We start from the raw sequence: 26,053 nt of genomic DNA, 5'->3' as shown, positions 1-26,053 counted from the left end.
TCTGCCCGTGCATCCATGCATCCGTCCGTCGGTCTGTCTGTCCGTCGGTCTGTCTGTCTGTCTGTCTGTCTGTCTGTTTGTTTGTGTTTGTATGTTTGTCTGTTTGTTTATCAGATACTGCTGGTTACGCCTGACGCTGGATTAACATGGAATAAGAGTAGCTTCACCGCTAAAAGAGTCGTGCTGTATGTTCCTTCTATCCGTGCGTTTCTTCTTTGTTAGCTATTGTGAGTGAAGATTTTTAAAGCAATCATTTTTTACAGACACTACGTGGCGTCCCCAGATGGATGGGAGTGCATCTCGCTTCCTCCCAGTCATGCACGCACTGCTAACAAGCGCTATGTCTGTGAGATGGAGGGCCTCGTTGTCCTGGGACGACACTGCGGCCGGTGCGTTGACGTCGGTTTTCCAGACGTGCTGCGACAACTATACCACTTCATCCAGATCCCGAGCTTCGGTGGCTCCAGGACGCCCCACAGCAGCAGGAATAGGTCTTGGAGGACTGTGCTACTGTCCGGCCCTGCAGCCACCGGCAAGCACAGCCTAGCCAGGGCACTGAGCAGTGGCATCCGGGTCTGTTCCGTGTCCTACGTGTACGTGCCGGAGTTGCTGTGTAAGCCTAAGCACATGCTGGAGCCGGTCATCAGGAGAATCTTCGACGCCTCTGCAGCGGTGGTACCCGTTGTCCTCATCCTGGATAGGGTTGACGAGATATGCAAGCTGGAAGCCTGTGACGCATCCAAGGTGGTACTTAAATTGGTACATTTTAAACTCTACACGATCTGGTATCCAGGCTTCTTCTTCTCCGTTGAATGGCCATCAGATTTAGTGCTGAAGTGTTCAAGTTAATAGAATATCAAGTTTTCTATGACCACCCTGGTCAGATGCAAGGGCTTAGTCAAAAATCTGCCTGAGGGCACTCCAACAGTTCCTTACACGTATTCTCGCGTCTATTTGTATGCGCGGCTATACAATTTGAAGAGCAGTATTACCAGTGTTCAGATGGCCCTCTGAAGTGCAGAAGAAAGCTTGTACGTCAGCTAGGAGCGCTTGTCGTGAATAGATCTCAGTGCCGTTCGCACGACACTTGAAGGCACCACCAGTGGTGAGTGACTGAACGGACGACAGCTATTTCATAGTCATAAAGAGTGCACTCCCGAAAAATTGTAGTTTTTTACGGCATTTTCAAAAAAGTCGTGATTATGATGGCTTTGATAGATGGTAAGAAGGCTCCACAGAACGACCTTTAACTGCTGCTGTAGAAATACGCGTAGACATGCACAAGCTAAGTTACAAACTTAGTTCGAAAGTGAATTCGTGTACGAAAAATTTTAGAGCCCTGGGATCAAGTCTATACGGGGACAGAAATGAGCAAACTTTGAACAAACCTTAGATGTGCACCGATCTTTTGTCGCTTCAACACGCATCTTCAAATGAATAAAAAGACATGTATGTAGTCCGTGTGAATGTGTTATGACAGAAGAATACTTTTGGCTTGTAAATTACTTGCACGCAGCCAGGTGCTCGCTCAATAACAAAGCGTGTAGTACGGCTAAGTTAACCGTGTTAGAAAGAATATAAACAGCGGTTTGTGAATATTAGAGTTTCTCTTGATTCTTAATGAAATTTTTCGATTCCACTTTCGAAGAGCTGGCATTCGAAATTTAGCATAAATCGACCGGGCGAATATCGAAAACGGGACAAAGGCCGAGGACGCAACAGATCTGCGGTGACTAGAACAAATGCCAAATTCGTTACAGCTAGCTTTTAGTTAAAACATACCCTGATATCCCGGTTTTCAAGTGACCGCATCTTTAGATTACTGAAGACTATGTATTTTCTACACAAAAAAAAAACACAATAGAAAACTTTGAAGCGCTTTACCACTCCGCTTCCAATGCAAAGACGTACGCTTCTTGCGTATTTTGGTCGCCATGTCGCAAGCGCCATTAAACGTTCCAAACTTTAACCCGTGATACCCTTGCTAGTTGGCGTCATGTGTTTACATTTGTACAAGCTTTGCAGTCACCACTGCTGCGCCACACGACTCGTTTGCAGGTGAAAAAAAACTAATAAGATCTGCACGGAACTCGGAGCACAGTCACAGCAAAAGCTACGCTATTATTTGCCTCCGTCGGAAATGCGAGGTACCGGCTACGCAGTTGCAAGTCACTATGCGCACTTTGACATGCGGTGGCTCTGACAATGACGACTTTCGGCAGAGCCCTTTGTGATGGGTTCGGTGCACTTAACGACCCACTCGTTACGCTCTTCGCATTGTGTGATTACGGGTTACAGAACTCGCATCGTACGACGCTTGGTTAGTATTTTGCTCTCGTTAACCATGTTAACGTGTACCAAACATTGCGCCTGTACAGTGTCTTCTTGCAGTTGAGTTTTGAGCACAGGCATGGCTCTGTGGTAGAGTACTGAGTTGCCACAAAAACGACGCAGGCTGGGGCCCAATTCCATGCTGGTTGTTTTTTTCTTATTTCCTAAAATATTGGCTTCGGGCACAGGTGGCGGACAATAATGGCGCCGAAAACGACCCTTGTTTTGATCACATAATAACTTTCGCTATAAAACTTCTGAAGATCCCACGTATTCTGGGAATCAATGTTATGCGGAGAGAATGTGACAGTGTTGTAATTTTTTACAGAGCGACACGTTACGAAATAACGCTAAATAAATGTACAAATGTGTAGCGCACAGAGCGCCGACATACGTTCAACAGTCACATATATTCAATATAAGAAGGTAATTGTCGTTGCGTAATTATGCCAACAGCAACATAAGACTGCAAACACTAGAGTGGTAAGCTGATATGTAGCACTGGGTTAAAGCGCTGGGATTGCGTAGTTACTTATGCCAGTCGATTCATAACTAAGGGCAGCCAGCTTCGTAAAACCCGATGAAGCCAAGCACAAAAAATTGAATGTTGTCAACTCAGCTTGCCTTTGTCCCGTTTAGCCAATTTGAATGCAAATGAGCCTAGTTAAGAGAATGTAGGTGTAGCCGAATCTAACCTAGCCTAGTTCAGCGCGGTATTCTCCGATAAATAGGAGCGTAAGTAAGTTTGAGCCCTGCTCAGGTTGATGTCTTTAAGCGTAGTAAAGCTTCGATGCATCCAGTTGAGTCGAGAAAGCACTCGTACTTCATATATCCAAATGCAATTAAACATAGTTATCCATGCCATTGCCACACTGTGTTGGTGGCAGAAGAAGAGAGCGTAGGAGTGGCTGCTGTGGACGAGTAAACAGTCGCTCGCTTCGAGTCCCTGGTTCCCCTCGCGAAAAACAAATGGAGACGTGGGGTACTGCGACGTCTTATGCCGGTTGGTCCTGAACCAGAAGCAACTAACGCCAGTACACAAGGGTCTGCTGATATCCGTCGAAGCAGCCGCCGCCTTAGTACGGCACCTTGAAAAGCGAGGACAATGTTTGCCACATCCTCATCCTAAACCCAGCATGACCCATTAACCAGCGTACCCTATCACATAAGCACGCCTCGAACACCCAACCCATTCAACGGCGATGCCGTTAAAAACATGGAAAATTGGCTCGACTATTTGAACCGGGTAACTGCCACTAACGACGGAGACAATCACCGAAGAATGTCCCCCACAAGTCCGTCTTAGACGCTGCAACAGGGTGCTACGAGAACCACGAAGCTTCTTTCATGAGTTGGCGAGAATCCCATTGGGAGCTTCACGAAGTCTTCAGTAACCTTGAACGGAAATAGAAAGAGGAGCAACCACTGTCTTCATGGTAATAAATGTCGAACGAGAGCATCGCCACGTTTGTTGCAGAGATGTCATTTCGATGGGCTGACGCCTACATGACAGAAGAAAAGTAGCTGCACCTGTTATTGCGAGGCTTAAAGGAGCAGTTTTTTGATGGTGTTGTGCGCAACCCTTTTACGACGGTGCCGAAGTCATACGTGAGGCCACAAATATAGAGTGCATGCTTCAAGTTTAAGTTTAATAATTACTATTGCATGGGCAGAAAACGGGTTACTTAATACATACAGTATCAGCAGATCACGAAGTACGAGTCTGTCAGGGGGACCTCCTATATTCAGTGGCATACATAAAAACCAACAGCAGAAAAAGAGTGAACAAATAGATTAACGCAATTAACACAGAACGATCTATACTAAAAAGAAAAATATATTTACCAAATCAGCATTATAAAAAGCATAAAATGGCCAATAAAGAACTGTGAAGTAATAATGAAAATTAATTTATAACAGCAGTTGTCGCAGTATGAGCGTCAGACGGCCATGTACGCTGCGTGCTCGCTTGTGCCAGGAGGTTATGGCAGGGAGTTTCTCACAGAACTCATACGGCAGGTTCTACGCGAACACCATAAATATCATGCAGCATTCCCTTTAAGTAGCCCTGCTCTTGGCGACGTCGTTCGGAACGAAATCAGGCAGTACCTTCATTCCTCACCATCATCGCCAGCGGAACCACCCACGCTTGCCCATGCGGATGACCCTGCGCGTCTCTACGCCATCAACGGCGCGTTTTGTTCATGCACCTGCTGCAGCCATTCGACGTCTTCCAAGCCTGGCCCATCACCCAGCTTTGCAGATGATTTACATTCTGGACCGTGGAAGTCCACTGTCAATATGCATGCGACAATCTTACTTTGTGCTTATTAATTGTTGCGATGATAGGCCCATGTACTGTGACTGTTATTACCTACGAGTAAGCCTACGCAGATTACATCTAGGTGCCCGTGCTCCACGCTATGGTGAGCGTCCGCAACAAGTTGATGAATACTTGGAAGGCAGTCATCAGTCATCAAGCTCCTTCCCCGTCGCCACGATAGTCGTAGTCATTATCACGCCGTCCGTCAGCGTAACACACCGCCCCCGATGAGCCTTTGGGCTCATCGGGGGCGGTGTGTTACGCTGATGGACGATGATGACGGTGATGAGCCAGAGAAACTGAAAACGTTAACCCCCGGAGGTGAGGCTGCTGCCGCGCGAACCGACAAAAAGCCTTCCGCCGCTGACTCGCGACTTACTGTTAAGTCTGCTTCTGAAACTGCCAACAGAACGTCTGCTGCCATTAGCGTTTCCGCCGACTTTTATCTGGTGACTGCACTTGTCGACATGGGAGCTGATTACTCGTTGTTGAGTGCGTCATTGACCCCCCGTCTACACAAGATGCTGAAAATGTGGGACGGCCTAACTAATCACCGCTTGAGGACACCTCGTATCCCCTATGGGAAGGCGTACCACCACGCTTAAGATTTGTGCGTCGGTTTTGTGGCATTATTCCTAGTACTGCTCGAATGTTCTCGGCCGGTCATTTTAGGTATGAATTTTCTTCAAGTGTATGAAGCAATGATTAACCTGCGTGATTTGTTCTCCAGTCTCGTTATCACTATTTCTCAGGATTCGGACATTGACAACGAACATCATGGCGTGGCCTTACGTGTATTTGATGATTGCGTGACGTTGCCGCCTTGCAATAGTATTTCCGTTTTCGTGGATCGTACGTAGCACCAGCCAATGAAGGATATCACCGAAGGGAACTTCACGTTATTGGTCAATTCAAAAGTCACCATCGCTCGAAGTCTCATTCAATTCCGACATGCCCATATTACGGTTTTACGAACTTTGGTGGCTAATACACGCATTTTGCGAAATAAACCACCGTAGCTTACTTGAAGGCATTGAATGATTTGTATGCCTTCCCTTTGGTTAAGAAGATCTCGACTGAAAACAGCTGCGATACCGACATGATTTAGTCACCTCAATGTCGATCGCCAGTTTGAACAACTTAAGCGGGCAAGGCTCATCAGTCTCCTCTAATTCTTCAAGACTATTTTGACATTTGCATTTTACAATGAACGCTTAGTTTATCCGAGCAAAACTAGCCGAAATAAGGCAAACTTTATTGAACCCAACTAATCCAAGTCGACTTCCTCATGCGAATAGAGGCGTGAAACCCTGGAAGATACCAATTATTGCTTACTAACACTATACCCATTGAGCTCTTTTATCTCTAATTAGTGTCACTTCAGATGCGATATCACTTCAGATGCTGAATAATTTATCTGATACTGAATTACATACGAAACACACTGAAGTTTTTCGCGGCACAATTAGTCTAAGTATGAATAACTAAGCTGATGAGGCAGCGCCAAGGTAAGCATGGAAAAAAATTCAAATAAATGTGATTCTTCATGGCATCATCAAACTCGTCTCATTATAATTTGGTTTATTTAAAACACTTTTAATGAAACACAATGTAACTGAAGTTGAATTCATGAGCTCAGAGAATCCAGGCTGAAGATGATACTAATACTAATCACCCTGTGAAATCTAGTTAATTAAATAACTTTACTTAGCTTCCCAATTGAGGTTAATTAGGTATTCGTGCTTGATGCGTTTATTTCATGATAACAACGCTTATATAAATTCAAGTTGTCCTAACGCAACATGGGTAAGCTGAGCTGAAAAAAAAATTATTCTTGTGTGCTTGGCTTCATCAGGTGTTGCAAGAGTGGCTGCGCTTAGATATGCTGATAAACCGGTATGAATAACGTGAGACCGGCGCTGGAAGTGGTGTCATCGCTGCGACTATGTGAAAAAAAGAAAATAAGAAACTTGACAGATTCCACTAACAGTGGGAATCTATGATATGTGAAGCGAAAATGATGACGGTATATATGTCACTTTAAATTCGGCACGCCCCGCCGTCTGGCTAAGGTACTGGGCTTCTGACCTGCCAGTCATGGGATCAAATACCAGCTGCGAAGGCTGCATTTTCTATGGAGGCGAAGATGATGTAGGCCCATGTGGTCAGATTTGGATGCACGTTAAAGAACCGCAGGTTTTCGAAATCGAGGGAGCCCTCCACTACGACGTCTTTCATACCCATATGGCGGTTTCGGTACGTTCCACCCCACATATCAAAACTCAGCACAACGTTACGAGGCGGACGGACGTAGTACACAGTAAACACAAGTAGAAATGTTATGCGCACTCACATATTTGGATAAGATGCAAGTGTACTGTCATTAGTCGGGTAATGACGGAACAACTAACGTTTTCAATACAGCACCAGCAGTGGTAGGCTGATGTGCTGTATATCAAGTTACTGAACTGGCTTCAAGCGCACCATGAGCGTGGCATGTAAATCATTCCATGCATGGCAATCATGTAGTGATTCGCATGTTAGGAGCTGTAATTCATGTTCCCAATACAGTGACGTCACTCGACACCTACTAAGGTGTATATAAAGCTAGCGAGCCGCTGTAAGCGCAACTTGCGCGCGGTATGTACATGACTTCCATGTGACGCAGCCGTACATAATTTTCATGTCCTTATTATTATGCTTGCGCCTGGTATTCATGTTCGTCGTTCATGCTCGTCCCGTGATACCAAATTTGGTATATGTGAACCTAGCGAAACGGCCACGAGCACGCTATGAGTGTAGCATATAGTCTTGTTTTACATGACACCCATATATCGAGTATTGTGTTTGGACGTGTCATTTGACTTCGTCGTTCGTTTACGTCACGTAATACCAAATTTGCTACACGCGAAGCTGGCGAAACGGCCGCTAGCGCGCTGTGAGCATGGTATGTAGTCATGTTTTTATATGACACGCATGACATGAATAACATGTTTTGACCAGTCATATGCCTTCGTCGTCCATTCACGTCACGGAAAAAAATTGTTATATGAGAAGCTAGCGAAACGGCCACGAGCATACAATGAGCGTAGCATTTACTCCTATTTTACATGACATGCATGTCGTGAGTATCATGTTTGGACTTGTCATATGCCTTGGTAATTCATTCACGTCACGCAATACGACATTTGGTATTAGTGAAGCCACATTCCACAAACTGAGCCAAGTTCCGCTAACTGAGATAAAGAGAAGCACACAAAAACATTGCTTCACCGCTACACAGCATCGGTAAGTGTGGCATCATTCGGCAATGGTAGGCTTTTCTTGTGTTTTTTGCACTAAGCTGTTTGATACTTTGAAGATAATGCTATGGTGCAGGCTATACTTGAAATATCTAACGGAAAAATTTTGCACAAGTATTGTACGACTAGCCTTATTATTCTGAGTATTTACGCGTGATTACTATACAAAGAGAGCACTAAAAAGCCCCACTCTCGTGCAGGACTATTTAAATGCCTCGCTGCCGGTACCTGTATACAAACACTCCTGCTGCTTTGTCAATGTTACAAGTGTTGTCGCACCACAGGTCATCTCCGAGTGTATGAAAGAGGTCCTCGACGACTCGGATAGTGACGTGCTGGTCCGTCGGTACGTGGTGGGAGTCACCAACACTCCCTGGCTCCTGACATCTGACGTGCAGGTGTTGTTCCAGCGGCGCGTCTATGTTCCACTTCCCGACCACTCATGCAGGACCACGATCACGCAGCATCTGCTGTCAGGCTCCGACGGCTACGCGTCCTCTTTGTCCTTCGGAGACATCGCAGACGCCACGGAAGGCTTCACGAGTTCCGAACTCGCCATGTGCCTACGCAGTCCATTCTTTCACATAGACAGCCACGAAAAGCTGAATCAGCGGTTTCTGGAACTGGTACAGGTGTCCAGTTTGGAACCAGCGCGTTGCTGCTTCTGCGTCGGTGAAGCACAACTGGAGGAAGATGAAACAACGCCACCATTGTCCAGTGTGTCGGAAGTCGGGCCAGCCAGTCCCAGCACAACGCCACTCTTCCCTGTCGATATCGAACTCCAGAAGGCAATCGCGGCCATGACGAAAGTGCTTGCACACAACGCAAGGCCGAGACCACCGCATGGTGGCGCCGCTGTTAGGACTTCCTCAAGATCGTCGGTGCGGAACTGTACCATTTCATGATTATTTATTATTTTGACGAATATTCGCCATCAGGGCATCTATGGATAATTGGGGTGCTGCCGGTTGTTTGAATTCTGGCTGGTTCCACACGTTTCTAGTTTCTCAGGCTTGCAGATTGGAAAAAATAAAGAACGAGCTAATATAATTGCAATGAATGTTTTGTTGAGATTACCCAGATTGCTTCTGCGAGCTCACAACGAGGAAAAAGTCGCATACTGAATGCGCACGCTTAGAGGAAGCACCTTGCGCACCGACGTAGTAATTTATTTTTCTCAGTTGATACATATATTCACGCATAATAGCTTATATACAAGAAAGCTCATCGCTTTCTTGTATTCGTCTTGTTAAGTGAGCTTAATAAGTGCACCAAATTTGCCTGCGGCATTGGTATCGTGAGGTAAGTAGAAAAGAAACTGAGTCGATGATTATCTAAAACAACAGGGGCAATAAAATTAACGGCTAGCTGTTGGGAGGCATTGAGGCACAAAGCCATAAGGCTTAACGAGTTCCGAACTTGTCATGTGCCTGCGCAGCCCGTTCTACCACATTGACAGTCGCAAAAAGTTGAGTCATTGGCACTGCGGTTCTGAAGAGAGTCTTGGCACGCTCCAACCTCGATAAATGACGCGGCACAATCTGAAGGACCTCTGGGCTGAGAACGCCTCTCGCTGGATACATTTTTTTTCAGAAGCGCTTATTTGATCTCTCTTTTTCGCATACTCTTACAACTGTAATTACGTGGATGAAATATTACGCCCATGAGTGCATGCATGTTTATGTCGATGATAACGTTTATCTACGACATACGGCCATCCTCGAGCATAGCTGCTCTGCTGTAAAGATCTTGGGAAAAAAAACTCGGATGACGCTCAAGTTTCAATGGTGCAAGGAAAAGAACGAATGCTGCAAGGAAAAGAGCCACTGGCAGTTTCAATCTATTCTAAAATGTGTCTACCCAATGTAGAGTTGATAATTTTCCGCTGCGTTATATGTATTTTTTTTTCGTAATTGTCAAAGTAGCCACTACTCATCCGTAAGGCGACAAGTGCGCTTGTGCAGCTGCACCTCCCATAAAGGGTAAGCACCTGCTTTTTGCACCATTCACTTGTTTTGACGCTGGTTTCTACTGTAATATTCTGACACACTATCCTGACTCGTGCGTTATGACAGATTTCGCAACGTGCGCCAAAATTCACAAACGCAACCAAACTTCCTGCAAAGGTGGGAAAAATGTATAGCCATACCTGAATTCTCGCGCACGTCTGTATTATACATTATACTGCCATCGTGTCATACGCTAGAGAGATCGCAGAAGCTTTTTTATAAAAATAAATATTGATAGTTGTGTTCGCTCACAGTTGCTTTGAGATTATGAAGTCTCACTTCTGGACGACACTTGATCATAGTGGAACCTTTCCTTTTGTATTTAGCTTCTTGCACATATTACCTTTCGTGAAAAAAAAACGAAGTTACAGTGTGCGCTTCTTTGCCTTCTTTTTTGCATCCAATTAGTTTGCGCTGCCTATACTTTAGTCAGCTCTATTGTATTGATGGCACACATTAGGTACACAAACCTGCTTTGCGTTGACGTTACATGCAAAAAAAAAAACTACCCCAACGCCAAAAAAAGGCTGAAAGAAACTGCCGCGTTCATTTACCGCTGAGTTCTTTTAGTGCTTTGTCAACCATGATTACAACGTAGATGAAAATAATGATCATATACAATGTGACGTTATTAACGTTGCAGACAATATATCGTCCAATCTGTGAATGCTGGTAAGTTTTCTACTATATGGGATTGGCTTTGCGTTGTCAGAAGCAAATTTATTCAGGCTGAAGTATACGTTAGATCCGAGAGCGAAGCTTAGTTTTTCACAACTTCTGCATCATCGGTAGCCACATGACCTACATTGAAAGCTCTCATGTCGACTCTCAGGACAGTATGGATGTTTGACTCCTGGTTCGTTCTGAAGGCTTCCAGTTTGTCAAGCTCACTGGATGTCACCGAGGCATGGTACTTTTGCAAAACCACCTCGAAATCTTGCAAACTGAGTTCTGGTTCCAAGAGAGCCTCTTTTGGGATATCTTTCCAGGTCAATCTGATCGCTCCTGGAGTGACCGGCGAGCATGGCGTGAGAAAATCGCCTGTCTTCGATGCACTGCTGGGCCTCCTGTACCCTTCAACTTTGACAAAATGCGTAGCGGACTTGAGCTTCTGTCTCACCTCCATCTTGGCCTCTCTCTGAAGCAGCGTGAGATCTTCGCACGTATAGCCGACCGTCTTCTGCACCAGATAGAACATGTCTGCTTCTAGCAGCTGGTGACGGACCTCCTTGAGTCCATTGAGCAGCATAAGTTCTCGAGTTTCGTCCGTTGGTAGCGGAACGTAAACCCACTTTCGAAACACGCGTGCCAGCGCCGGGTCCACCGCCCACGGGGACTTGGTGGCTCCTATGACGGTAACCTTTTGCTTAAAGAGTATTCCCTCAAGAAGGCTCAGGAAGTCAGCCTTGACTCTGTACAAGAATCCCGAGCTTTCGCTGCTCACTCCCGTACCACTCAGGGCGTCAAGCTCATCTAAGAAAAGCACGCTTGGTGCGTGGTTGAGGACCATCTCGAACAGGGTCCTCACGGTGAGGTTCTCATTTCCGACGAGGCACTTGGAGGCGAAGTGCTGGCACATGACGTAGAAGAAGGTCGAGTCATTGAACTCGGTCGCCAGCGCTTTGCCGACGTGCGACTTTCCGCAGCCCGTTGGACCGTACAACATGAGACTCGAGAGCGGCTTGGTGTTCTCGAACAGCGTCGGGTGCTTGACGGGGTACACGACGTTGAGCATGAGAGCACGCTTCAGCACCTCCAGGCCGCAGACGTCCGACCAGCGCACCTGCGCCTCCCCAAGCACGACGACACCGCTCGTGTGAAATGCTTTGTGCTCCTCGTGCCCGTGGAGGCTGCAGTGACATGAGTGAGCAAGTTTGCGTCAGGTTTAGGAGCCGCATAGTGTGTTGTGTTAATGCAAAAAGCAAACGTGCTGTTTTCTGCACGTGAACAAATAATTGAATGGCCATGCGAAACAAGCTACGAATCGCTAGTGACTGCGCTGTGAGAGATTTAAAAATAATTTCCACAATAGATAACTTAACTTAGTTATTCTTTTCAAGCGGGACTATGAGGAACTAACTGCATGTGATGCAAAATCCGTAAACATGGGTGTGTTGAGCAGACGTTTTGACATGCGGACTTGTTTTCTTCAAGCCTACAATGTAACTGATTTCTTTAGCGCTACCATGCCTACGCTTCATACCCTCTCCTCCATCCTAAGAAAGGAAGGGAAGGTCTAACAATAGACACGCAAGTGTATCAAGGTGGAAGAAAGTGTGAAAATAAAACACGTGTTCTCTGAGTAAAAAAAGAAAGAACATAAGGAAGCAGTGAGAAGGTAAGCATGCACACGTTTCGCGGAATCCCGGTTGTCAAACTACTTGTCAAAAGATAACAATGATAGGTTTCTATTCCCTCGACGGAGGGCTTAACTCAAACTGGCTTTCCTGAAGTATGTACCATACAAAATGGATTCAAGAGCTGTTTAGAAGCGTTTATACCCACTGACCAGAGCGTAACGAACGTATGAATAAGATATAACACTATATATTCTATTTCTTGTGGACAGGACGTTTGACTGAAGTATGTAGAGTTTGTAATTTCCAAAGTTGTATCCTGATACATCAGAATTTTCTGCCTCTATTTTCACCAATCATTTTTCATGTGTCCTAACTGCGTGCAGTTGAAACAGCATTGTTTGAAGCACTCCATACACTCTTGCGACGAAAACACCTTTTGTATTTTCATATATTTACACATTTCTTACATTTTCATATATTAAATATTTACTGCTTCTCGAATCATTTAGTTTTCTTCGAAATGTATTTATTGTTGATTCAAATTCTTGTTCCCTTTCATAAACAGAATGAAATTGCAGCAAAGAACTTTAGTTATCTTTTGAACTCATTAAAGAAATTATCACACCTTAGGTATGAATCGCTGAAAACGGCACACGGAATGACCATTTAGGTATGGTATGCCTTGAAGTTAGAATTTGAAGTAAGAAGGACTCTGGAATTTTAATATTTACGTTTTGCGAGCATTTACGTGACATCATAAAGAAAAAATCATTTTCGCCGTAATTTATCAAAGGCACAACGTTGTTTCAAGCACTCTATACACTCCTGCAACGGAAATAACAATTGTATTTTTATATAATTATACATTTCGTACATGTTCATATATTAAATACTTACTACTTCAATTGAATATTGACTGCATTAAACAGCTGGAAAAAGCTGCACTTTTTCTCTACAAAATGTATTATGCGATTCTTTAACTTCCCTTCGTACTAGAATAGATTTATTACACTAAAAAGCATAAATATTTTCAGCAATAAGCAAGAATTCTTCAAATATCCGCTTGTTCTAGCAGTCTTTGCGAAAGTCGTGCCACGTTTATGGGCTTCTTTTGCTTAGATTATTTGCTGGTTAGCTCGGTAACATCTGGCCACGTTGACTTTAGGCTACCTACGTAAACACCAGCTGTGGCAAAAGCCTGCCTTGCGCGACTTAGTACAAGCTGCGTGAGCCTTTTCCTGTTAATTTTCATATCACAATACGGCGAAAAGGTCTAGTTGGCGATCATCCATGTTTAAAGCAAAATCTTTTTAGCTTACATAAAACTTCGACATAAGAGCTACCATAATGACCGGTCGGCACTTGCCTAAGATCAAAGTTTTATAGCTATAGCAATTATAGCAGCAGTCTCGAACGGTTTATGCTGCGCCGCCACAGTTGCAACCATCGTTGGTGTCATGTCCCGTAATGCAGTGCGAAGATTTCTCAGTGCATTGCACGTTCTACCGAGGGTTGTAGCGCGTGAGCGATGGCGACTATATGGACACTTTCGGCTGCATTTTGCTCTCTCTCTCTCTCTCTCTCTCTCTCTCTCTCTCTATATATATATATATGTATATATATATATATATATATATATATATACATACATACATATATATATATATATATATATATATATATATGACAATGCATGAAAAAATAATCCTGAAGAAGACTACAGTGCACGGAATCGAACGTCTGATCACCAACTTCTACGCTGAAATGGCAAGCTATTTATATCTCAACATAATGATTATCTGCCTGACCACGTCCACTGCAGGACAAACACCTTTGCCATCTTGCGCCAGTCAACTAGGTCCTGTGCTTGCCGCTGCCACTTCATACCCGCATACTTTATAGTCCCTTCTGCCCACCTAACTTTGTCTCCCCCGAACCCACTTGCCTTCTCTAAGAATCTAGTCAGTTATCCTTATTGACTTGCGGTTATCCTGTCTATGTGCTACTTGCCCAGCCCATATCGATTTCTTGTTCTTGATTTCAACTATGATATCTTTAACCCAGGTTTGTTCTCTGATCGACTCTGCTCGCTGCGTCGTCCTCATTTTAAGCTGAACCCTCATTGTAAGTCTCCTGGTTTCTGTTTCGTAGGTAAGTACCGGCAAGATGCAGCTGTTATATGCCTTCTTCTTGAGAGATTGTGGTAATCCACGAGTCTTGTTTTGAGAGTGCTAGGCGAATGTGCTCCCCCCCCCCCCATCCTTTGTCTTCTGGTGACTTCAATCTCATGGTTCAGCTCCGCGGTTATTACTTGTCCCAAGTAGACATGCAACTTGAGGTGAGGTATTACCTTTCTCGAACCGCTCTTCTCTTCCGAGATTTTTTCCAGAATAATTTTAGGACGTATGCTCCCTTTGTGTAATTCAGTAATGATGATTTACAATTCGTCCCCTGAATTATTCAGCAATGCAATGTCATCGGCAAAGCACAGGTGACTAAGTTACTATTTATGAACTCTTATTCCTAACTCTTTCCATCCTAGGCCTCTGAAAACCTCCTGTAATCACGCGGTGAGATTGTGTCCCCTTGTCTTCCACCATTCTTCATCGCTATTTTGTCGCTTTCTTTATAGATTATTATAGTGGCAGTTGATACTATGTAGGTTTCTTGCAGGATGTTTATATATGCTTTCTGGACGCCCTGAATCTGCAGTGTCTGCAAGACTGCTGATATTTCTACTGAATCAATTGCCTTATCGTAATTTAGGAAGGCTATATACAGTAGTTGGCTGTATTCTGAGTATTTCTCTATTACCTTATTCCTAGTATTAACATAGTGGATTGTTGAGCAGTCCGTTTGAAATCCTGCTCGTTCCTTTGGTTGATTGAATTTTAACGTTGTCCTAATTATATTTTAAATAGCTTGTATACGACGGAGAGCAAGCTGATCGGCCTGTAATTCTTCAAGTCCTTGTTTTCTCTTTCCTTATGTATTTGTCAGCATTTTTCCAAGATTCTGGTACCTTTCTCGTCAGGAGACAGTTCGTAAACAGGGCGGATAGTTTTTCTAATACAATATGTTCTCCTTTTTTACGCAAATCTCATGTTACCCGATCCTTACCAGCAACTTTGGCTCTTTGCATTCTCTCCAAGGCTTTACTGACTTCTTGTCTCGTTACTGGTGGGATGTCTTTGGGTTACTGCAAGCTCCTAAATCGAGGTCGTGGTAGTCTAGGCTGCTGAACAGATCCCTGTAAAACTCTTCTGCTATATTAACTATCCTTTTTATATTCGTAGTTATTTTGCTTTCTTTACCCTTTAGTGCATACATCTGGTTTTTGTTTATCCGAATTTCCTCTTCACCGCTTTGACGCTTCCTTCGTTCTTTCGAGCGTGTTCAATTCTCTCGATGTTGTACCTTTTTAAATCAGATACCTTACGCTTATTAATGAACATTGAAAGCTCTGCCAGTTCTTTTTGGTCTGTTGTGTTTGATGCGTTCATGCCTTCACGTTTCCTAAAGAGATTTTCCTGACTTCTGGGACAGATTTCCAGTGCCCTGTCTGACTACCGTACCTTCAACTTCCACCGCACACTCCGTAATGATGCTCATCAGATTATCATTCATTGCGTCAACGCTAAAACTTGTTTTCTCGATAAGAGCCGTGTATCTGTTCTAAAGCGAGACTGAATTCCTGTACTTTCTCTCTCAGTGCTAGCTCATTGAATGGCTTCTTGCATATCAGTTTCTGTCGTTCCTTCTTCAAGACTAGGAGAATTTGATACGTTATCATTTTATGGTCACTGCATCATAGCTTGGCAAGCACTTCCACATCATGCACGATGTCTGGGTGTGCATTCAGTAAAAGTATATTTTGTTCTTAGTTATGTCATTTTCGCCTCTATGTACATTTACGGTTCTCTCGTTTTCGTAGAAGGTATTCAAGAACCGTAAATTCTTTCGTTCTGCAAATTCTACTAATAACTCTCCTCTGGCATTCCTAGTACCGATGCCATAATCTTCTACTTCTTTGTCTTCAGCCTGCTTCTTCCCTACATTGGCTTTAAAGTCGCTCATGGTAGAGTGTCCGGTGTTTTTACCTTATTCTCATTGCTGATTCCATGTCCTGACATAAGCTTTCAAATAGCAAGTTTTAACGGCTGGATGTAGGGGCGTAAGCCTGTAGCAACTTTATTTTGTATTTTTATTGAGTTTGCGATACATACCACCCTTTCATTATTGCTATCATCATCATCATCATCATCACCACCACCAGCCTGACTGCGTCTACTGCAGGACAAAAGCCTCTCCCATGTTCCGCCAAGTAACTTGGTCATGTGCTTTCTGCTACCAATGTCTACCAAAAAACTTCTTAATCTCATCTGCCCACCTAACATTCTGTCTCTCCCTAACCCGCTTGCCATCTCTGGGAATCCAGTTAGTTACCCTTATTGATCAGCGGTTATCCTGTCTACGCGCTACATACCCGCCCCATGTCCATTTCCTCTTCTTGATTTCAACTATATTATCCTTAACCCTCCCCCCTTTGTTCTCTAAACCACTCTGCTCTCAGGTCGCGGGTTCAAATCCCGGCTGTGGCGGTTGCATTTTCGATGGAGGCGGAAATGTTGTAGGCCCGTGTGCTCAGATTTGGGTGCACGTTAAAGATCTCCAGGTGGTCGAAATTTCCGGAGCCCTCCACTACGGCGTCTCTCATAATCTTATGGTGGTTTTGGTACGTTAAACCCCACATATCAATCCATCAATCAATCAATCAAAGCACTCTGCTCTTTTTTGTCTCTTAAGGTTAAACCTACCATTTTTTTTCCATTGCTCGCTGCGTCGTCCTCAATTGAAGCTGAACCCTCTTTGTAAGCTTCCAGGTTTCTGCTCCGTAGCTAAATACCGGCAATATACAACTGTTATATACCTTCCTCTTGAGAGATAGTGGCAATCTACCTGTCGTAATTCGAGAGTGCTTGCCAAATGTGCTCCACCCCATTCTTATTCTTCTAGGTACTTCCATCTCATGGTTCGGCTCCGCGGTTATTACGTGCCCTAAGTAGACATAATCTTTCATGCTACATTATTCCTCTGTGTTGCCGGCTATATTTCTGTGCATAAGGATCCGCATGCCGAGTTGTCTTCTGTCAGTGAAGCCACGATAGAAAAGGACGTGTCCATTGTGTAGCACTGTATAGGCCTCAACTGTCCTCCAAGCTTACTCATTCTTGTTACATACCATTTCACGCCTTCTAGCTCCTCAAATATCACAGCTAGATTTGCCTCACTAGATAAGGTTCTATCGTTAAACGTTACCAACTTCAGGTTCCTACGACGGCTGTTCCGGACCGAGAAATATTTGGCACCCTCTGCTGCGTTGCAGATCTGACCGCCACCGTGGTCAGTTGCTTCGCAGCTGCTGGGGACTGGGTGCCGTGGGTTATTTGACGTATGCATGTGGGAGGTAGTTGCCAGATACTGCACCAGGGTGGCCAATCCTTCTCTGGTGAGGGAGTGCGTTCCCGGCGGTAATTACCGTTGAGGCTGCACCCCAAGCCTCTTAATGGCATTCCACCAACACAAGGTTATTTTTTAGGGGTGAAGCTCCTTAAGCTGTCGTTCGTGCGTCCCCGATGTATGTAGTAGTAGTAGTAGTGGGTAGCCATCTCCCGTTGAGTACTTGAACTGACCGCTGGATGGGGCTACTTGTATATAATGACGATATTCAAGATGGCGGTACCTGGAGTGTTCACTAGATGGACCAACGCACAGACAGACAGACAGACAGACAGACAGACAGACAGACAGACAGACAGACAGACAGACAGACAGACAGACAGACATATGGATGGCCACACGCGCACGAGCGGGCGCATGAATGAAGACCGCACGGGAGGACTGACGGACGTTTCGCTTCACTCATCATCAATCGCTTCGTGGGTATGCTGTGGTTTTTTTTATCCGCTTAGGAACTGCGGTGCACCAAGATTCGATCAACAGACGTCTTTCGCGCGAGACTGATATACTAGTCACTACGCCATCAGTGCATTACTCTAACTTTTTTGTATTTACAATGGTAGAAATAGCGTGTTTCAACATTATATACCAGCGATATGGTGCTGTGAGCGCGCTTGTCGTTATGGTCCACGCCCTGCCTATCACGATGCGCCGAAGCGCGCTCATCTCCCACACGTGCTTCGATCCGCGGAGTAAAGGGGCCGCACTTATTTAGTAGTGGGTGATATGCGCGTGTTTCGGCTCTGACCGGAACAATCGCGTTTAGTTGCCAGGTGCACAAAGATCACTTCGCTTACTGGACAGGCTCCATTTGCAAAGAGAGCGCGCTTTTCAAACGCAGCGAAATAACAACTATGACACTTGTAAGTTTGCACTCATAATTTTACCAGTGATAACGTTTCGTCATCGTTTTTATTTAAACCGCGCGTTCAGTGTTGAGCTGTAAACATTGTAAGCTGATTCTCGTCCTGTGTGTGTTGTTTTCGTGCAACATTTGTGCGTGAGCAGCATGCTGGACGTTTCGATCTGCTTGTCCTTCTTAGCATTGCATTCCAAGTTGTTGCTATCACAATCATTGCCTCGCCCGTGTGGTGAAATTGTGACTTTTTACCTGGCATGAAAGTACGCAAGAAGGAAAGAGGCAGATTGTTGGAGAAGCAACTGTGAATATTGACTCCACAGACCATCCTCATGGTCACCGTCACTGGCGTGCACGTTATCTTGCTCATCTCAACGGGATCGAAAGTTGGGCTACTTGGATATGCATGGTACAACTGTCACTTCAAGCGCACAAATAAACAGAAAGGAAAAGAGGACAAGCGCTTGTCCTCTCTTCCTATTTGATTATTCGTGCACTTAAACTGACAGTTACACCTTGCTAATATCGGCAGCCTTCAGCGAGTGACTGTGTGAAAAGTATCCCCACTGTGCCAAAATATGCTACGTGAAAAGTATCCTTGGAATTTCCGTGTTCTCTTACACCACCATTTTATATAGTTGCCCGAGATCGGACAAAAAAGAGTTAGCTGCCAGACTCACTTCATAAACATTGCAATTTGTCGCTGTCATATTCACTGCTTCACGCTTGCAGTCCAACTGCGACTTTTTTATTGAACTTGATTAGATTAAAATGGTGGTTTAGGGTATTAACCCCAAATCCCAGTGAACAAGTTTGATAACATTATTAATAATATATGTGGAGTTCAACGTGCCTAAACCACGATAGGATTATGAGAGGCGCCTTAACGGAGGGCTCTGCAAATTTCGATCATCTGATGTTCAAGTTGCAGCGAAATTAGAGCACGCTGGCAACACAAAATTTAATAGTGCGAGGCAGCGCAGATGATGGCATGAGGGACACACAGGACACAGTGCTATGTCCTGTATATTTTTGTTACCGTCGTGTGGACTGTTACGCAACAGTAATCACGAACCCAATTTTCCACCTAACAATCCTTGTACATTTATTCGTACTGCAGCATCAAATGCGCAGGCGTTCAGGAAAAAGGTTTACTTGCTAAGTGAGGACTGTCAGTTTCACTGTGCTGTCACCTTGGTTCTGAACACCGCCGCGGTGGTCTTGTGGCTAAGGTACTCGGCTACTGACCCGAGTCGAAGAATCGAATTCCGGCTGTGGCGGCTGCATTTCCGATAGAAGCGGAAACGCTGTAGATCCATGTGCTCAGATTTTGGTGCACGGTAAAGAACCCCAGGTGGTCGACATTTCCAGAACCCTCCACTACGGTGTCTCTCATAATCATATGGTGGTTTACGCACGTTAAAGCGCTCATATCAATCAATCACCTTTGTCCCGATATCGAAGGTAGTTGTGCCTGTTGTTCGCTTACGCATGCGCATTGGTTCTGTTAATCTTTAGGGGGATATTTTTTTATTCAAAATTGTATTGTGGGTGAACAACTGTCCTGTAAATATTTCGAGGTTCGTTCACAATGGTGGCTAGAACCAGTCGTACAACCATTTGTGACTCGCGACCAAATAGCGACTGATGTTCACACCCGCAAAGGCGGCATGCGAGTGACCGGAGGCTGCCAACCCGCAGAGTCACGTTCGGATTTTGTTATGAGCAAGAACTCTGTAGACCGGCGGCAATCAGCTGATTAGATGATGGCCGTCAGCCCATTGAGCGGAGCCAACTGAAGTGCCGCATTTATTCTTTTTGTCAGCTTCTTTCGCGCAACGTTCCCAGCAGCGTCATGGAGTTCGATTCAACTGAAGAAGAAAAGATTGTCGTGGCGCTGATGCGCTATGCCATAGTGTCAGTGCTGGCAGTGCAGTAGCCTCAAAATAAAAAAAAAATCACACCACATCCACAGAGTGAATGATGATGAGTCTGGCGAAGCGTTCTTCAATCTGTCCGTACTTCCACCAGTTCGTCCTTGCTCCTGTCCGTCCGTGCATCCATACGTGATTCTATGCGTCCCTGCGTACATCCATGCGTCCATCCATCCGTCCGTCCATTCATCCATTCGTCCATCCATCCGTGCATCCGCCCGTGCGTTCGTCCATCCTTCCGTCCGTCCGTCTGTCCGTTCACCCATGCGGCCATGCGGCCATCTGTCTGTCCGTCCGTTCATCCAGTGAACACTTGAAGTACCGCAATCTCACATCTTTTCATCATATGTTCATCATATACAAGTACCGCCATACAGCAAACATTCCAAGAACTAAAGGACAGATGGCTACCTACTACTATTACTACTACTACTACTACTACTACTACTGATGATGATTTTTCAGAGCTACCTTACTTTTTTTACTTGGCCCCATCGCGGTGCTCTAGTGGTTAAGGTGCTCGGCTGCTGACCCGCAGGTCGCGGGATTGAATCCCGGCTGCTGCGGCTGCATTTCCAATGGAGGCGGAAATATTTTAGGCCCGTGTGCTCAGATTTGGGTGCACGTTAAAGAACCCCAGGTGGTCGAAATTTCCAGAGCCCTTCACTACGGCGTCTCTCATAATCATATGGTGGTTTCGGGATGTTATACCCCCCCCCCCCAAAAAAAATATCAATCAATCATTACTTTTTTTACTTGTTTACTAACTTCATGTTGTCCAATACGGCTTCGCAGATGCAGACCCTGCAGTGTAAGGCAAAGTGAACAGCATCCTTTTTGCCATGAATTTTTTATTGTGACACATCAGGTTCCCAAACATTAATTTTATAAAGTTTATAGGTCTAGGTCTGTTCTACTGCGCCGACATTGTGTGTTGGGGTTATAAACCGAGGCGTAACAAGCAAGCTCCTCCTTATCATTGGGCACATTTTTAGCTTGTCAAAAGGGCAAAGGCGTGGTCATGTTTTCATTAGGCCATAGTTCAGTCATGCATCCACCGATGTGAGAGTAGTTTTCTTAATCAGGCTCACTGATTCAGGGATTCAGGGTGCGCGATGGCACTCCCGACTTCAGTTGCGGGAGCACTGCTCATGTGCTCCAAGAATGCTCGCGCAGCAACTGGCAGCGACGGGGTCGTAGCCCGCATATGAAAGCTGCTTGTCATACGCTACATCCACACCATGTCGCACAATTTTCGTAAACTTGCTCGAAAAGTTTGTTTGACAACAGTGTTCTCTGCACCGGTGCGGCTGTCTGCACTTTGCAGAAAAGCACACTTGCAGAGCAAAATGACTTAAGTTTGATCGATTAAGCAAAGGCGCTCTCACGTCTTCTTTACAGAGTATGTAGTCTACTCGATTTCGCTGTTTTGTGACAGGGTGTACGTTGGCAAACGGGCTGACACCTCAGAACGAGGCATACGAAGAACAGTTTCCTTCGAAGAAAAAAGCACGCTAGCTACCTTGCCTCACACTGCAGGAACTGCGGCTGTGAACCCGTGTAGGCAAACACGAAGGTAGTTAACAATGGGAAAAGCAAAGTAGGACGAGAAATTATAGAGGTGGCAGAAATTATCGATACGAATCAAAGATAGATTATTTGTATATCGTTTGCTCTAACTTCGAAATAATTCTTTAGGTATTAATGCCTGACACTGTTTATTGGCCTGTTCATCTCTTGTTGCTCTTGCATAAGTGAATTGGTTGCTGTGACGTGATAGGGTGCTCCTGGTTTTGATCGTTGCACTAGACACACGTCAAGTGTGGAGAACACATATGTAGTTTACTTCAGTGATTCTTGTAACAAAACTCAGTTGAAGTTCGGTGCATGTGCACTGTCTTTGTATGAGTGTTTTTTTGTGTATTCTGGTGTGGGCTACCATATGCTGTTAGTTCCTATGTCTTCATTTTTCAAGTGCCTAAAAAGCTTTTGCTTTATTATGACTGTTCTGTACACATTGTTTTCGGCGATTCTGTTCGCACTGCGTCATGGAATCAATACATATTGTCAGAGCAAGTATCATCAAGCGGCGTTCTTGATGGGTGTGTCACCGAGCTCCCATATATCGATGGTGTGAAGTCGATTGCTTTATTCCACGAACACATTCACGTCAATACGATCTCCCCTGTTCACCTTAATGTACCTCATCGAACTTTACGCTGACTAAATAACCACTATAGCTTATCACGCATGTATACGGTGAAGCCGATGCTTTCAACCTGATACTTTCAGCTCTTCCACAATAAATGTGTCTGTGAAATCATCTGCCAGATGAGCTTACATCAGAGTGTGGCCTTGCACAGTTATTTTACAACATTAAGAAATATTTGCTCACTGAATGCTGATGCAAGACATCTTTATATTTATCCGTGCCCCCAATACTGTTTGGGTTACCAATGTTTATATTTATTTCACGTGCCTTTTGTTTTACTGTCTTCCGTATAATTATTTGCACAAAACTCTTTGTCCATTTTCCTTTTCTGTTGAATTGTAGATTTATGTTATATTTTACGTAGACCATCAACATTGATTAATTAGGAAAAAGAGATGGGGTTGCAACCTTGAAAAAAACAACTGGGCTTGTCGAAACGTTACCTTCAGCACCCCCTGCCCCCTGTTTTTGAATTTTTTGCAAGGTTCACTTTTGACTTTTTGTCCTTCATTGTGGTCAATCACACATTGCGACTCAATTTCTTTTAGTATAATCTGCTTTTATATGCTCACATGATGAACCTAATTCTTTGTAGTAATCAATATTTACATTCGTACGTATGCGAGCATATATTTCTAACGTGTATCCTGTGTTACTCCCCTTACATAATGTCTCACGAGGGTTCTACAAAATAAAATAAATCAATAATGAATAAATATGTAAATAAATAGTTAAAATTATGACTTACAGTGGAAAGACGCTGAGGTTACTGCCGCTGCTCAATAGGCGGGCCGGCTGACCCGTGGGCGACGGTGTCGCACTGGCGCTCAAGCAGTCGCCCTCGTTCTTGGCCCCAAGGAAGCGGATGAACTCGTGCGTGCGCTGCAGGTAGCCGCTGCTCTCGACGCGAATCTCTCTAGCCGCCACGAAGTACAAGAACAGAGCCTGCTTGTAGAGCCGAAAGGCCTCGCCAAAATTTTGAGCCTTCTCTTCGGCCTCGGCGCGGTGGCCGTAGTCCACAGCCATTCGAACCGCTTCTTCTGCGTTCATGCTGCACTCCTTTGCGCCTTTTTATCTGTCGTCCGGAATTAAGAAAGTAAGAGCGCAGGACTTGTGTCAGGAAAAGCACTTTTGCAGTGCGAACGACTCGGGATAAGATTTAGGTGCCTAGCTTTTGCTTAGAGTGTCGCTTGATTTATCGCGATTGGAAGTGACATGCGGCAATTAAGCTTGACACCGATGACAAGTGACCAACGTCCGTGAAATCACAGCTACGAACAATCGCAGTGTGCAAGTTGGCGGATATATGAAGTAATTTATTGGAGACGAAGCTCTTCGCAGCATGAAACCGAATGCAGTGCTTACCTGGTTGTCTTGAAGATAATGATGGTGACGAAGCTCGTGAGATGATTGGCACCAACCCACTCATGGGGATCGGTCAAGAGTGAGTCAAGAGTGCGACCAGTGGTAGAGCTATTTGGTTCCTCTTTTTGTTCAGTAATCGCCATGTAACACCCGCTCTTTATTTGTTTTTGTTCATCCATACCCTCTAAACAGGCTCTGGCAATGCTCTGGTGAAAATTATTCAAACTTCACACGACCATTTGGTTTTCTGCTCACATGGAAGAAATCAACCGTGCTCCCACGAACTTCAACAAATCTGCCCACAACGCTTAATGAGGACTTGCAAACCATGCAGCCACAATGCAGGATGATGTTGAGGTTTCAGAATTCAAGGATTACCTCGTCTCGCACAACGAGATCACGACACATTTCTATCTAGGACGCAGGGCCTTCCCCCTGCACACAGTTAACTAAACACAACTCCGGCCAGTACGCTAAGGCTATAAAAGACAATAATCTACCCGACCACACTGTTAATTAACCAGATTTACCCGTAGTGCGTACAACATGCAATAAATGTTATGATACCATAAATCTCGCTCAAATGCTCTGGCGTTGCTCCGCGTTACGTGGCGACAAGAAAAATACTGAAGAATGATAGGACGCAGTTTTATACGCAGTCCTACATTAGGCGGACAATTATGGGAAGTTCAACGGGCCCGTGGTACAGCTGAAAGATTGAGTCTTTCGGTCTCAACGTGGGAGGGGCCCACTAAAGGTTGAGAAACTAGCGTGGCTTATTAGACTATAATGAAGCTCTTTCGTCCAGCCATACTCCTAATTTAGTTAGGAGTTAAACAAAATAGCTTTGTTATAGACCAAACATTTGTTTCACCAATAATGAACTCTCTCTGATTGTTTCTGAAAGGCAGCCACTGGTAATCACTGTTGAGCATAAAATCTGGCATACTTTAGTTGGCGAAGCCAAAACCAACGCGCCTAACAGCCCTTCGACCATAAACTTCGAAAACGCCATCAATGACGATGAGCTATTAAACGAATTCAGAGAGGAAGATAAGTGAGCGTCGACAAGCGGTGAAGCAGCAGTTATGCGTTGCCACTAAACCAAGTGTCTAGATTGACTGTTGATAACGGTAAGGGGAACAGTGCCATTATCAAGGGTGTTTTCGAAGTGAACAGTAAATGCGCTGCTTGGTGCGTTTGTTTCGGTTTCTGCAGCAAAATGAGCCAGATTTTCTCGCTCTGTTGTGATTTCCAGTGGCCGCTTTTATATAATTTTGAAGTGGCCGGGGACTTTTCGCAAGAAGGATCTGAATGCGCCCATTTGACTGTATCGTTTACTTCCATTAGTTAAAAACTTAAGTGTTTTCATTTGTATAATCACAGACATAACGAATGTTGGTACGCACATTAAGGAACCCACTACGACAGTCAGTGTTGTTACCTTAGCGAGAAGATTGCCAAATTTAGCTTCTTTTCAGCCGTGCGAGCGACAATTCATTGCTCAGACTATCAGCGATTGTTTTTGGGGACTTTCATATTTAAGGTATAGAGTGCCCTAAAACAGAACAGACTGAAAATTAGGACACTGTGATAACAGTGGATTGCTCAGAACGAGTTTCCATAAATGAGGCCATATCATGCAGGATCAAGCTTCCTGCGTCGCTGTGATCTTTAGCGTGCAATGTGGCCGTTCTGAGCAACTTTTCTCTTCAAAATAGAAATGAGCAAAGAGGCTCTGACCGGCTCAGATCACTGAACTGAACCGGCTCAGTTGAATGGCTCGCGGTTTACAAAAGCACAGGAGGTAGCAGTGCAGTCCACTTTCACTTACCACAACAATAATTGATTAGAAAATCGCAGCATTTGCACGAAGTGAATGATGAGGAGCTGGGCGA

General features: G+C 44.7%; 2 protein-coding genes across 2 annotated transcripts in view; one reads left to right on the top strand and one right to left on the bottom strand.

Moving 5' to 3' along the window:
- The window catches only part of LOC119167815 (vacuolar protein sorting-associated protein 4B), a 50,841-nt gene extending 41,849 nt beyond the window's left edge, over positions 1–8,992 (top strand). The window contains exons 2-3 of the mRNA XM_075882321.1: positions 264–744; positions 8,241–8,992. Coding sequence (XP_075738436.1) covers positions 264–744; positions 8,241–8,861 — 1,102 coding nt within the window. The 3' untranslated portion in view covers positions 8,862–8,992. The remainder of the gene's footprint in view (positions 1–263; positions 745–8,240) is intronic.
- A 1,651-nt stretch (positions 8,993–10,643) lies between these two features.
- Positions 10,644–24,142, bottom strand: LOC119167814 (vacuolar protein sorting-associated protein 4B). The gene is made up of 2 exons (XM_037419335.2): positions 23,539–24,142; positions 10,644–11,815 (listed from the first exon to the last, which is right to left on the bottom strand). Exons 1-2 carry the CDS (start codon positions 23,838–23,840, stop codon positions 10,726–10,728), a joined length of 1,392 nt encoding a protein of 463 aa, XP_037275232.2. The 5' UTR covers positions 23,841–24,142; the 3' UTR covers positions 10,644–10,725.
- Positions 24,143–26,053: the final 1,911 nt, after the last annotated feature.

This window comes from Rhipicephalus microplus, unplaced genomic scaffold (genome assembly GCF_043290135.1).
Source record: "Rhipicephalus microplus isolate Deutch F79 unplaced genomic scaffold, USDA_Rmic scaffold_12, whole genome shotgun sequence".
NCBI classification, from domain to species: domain Eukaryota; kingdom Metazoa; phylum Arthropoda; class Arachnida; order Ixodida; family Ixodidae; genus Rhipicephalus; species Rhipicephalus microplus.
Note: the sequence above shows the minus strand (reverse complement) of the source record. Positions and strands in the feature narration are given on the sequence as shown.

Excerpts from the sequence above, each read along its gene's own strand:
- LOC119167814 (XM_037419335.2), bottom strand. The coding sequence starts at position 23,840 with ATGAACGCAGAAGAAGCGGTTCGAATGGCTGTGGACTACGGCCACCGC. Across the intron at positions 11,816-23,538 it reads AACCTCAGCGTCTTTCCACT|CCTCCACGGGCACGAGGAGC; the intron begins GTAAGTCATAAT and ends ATGTCACTGCAG.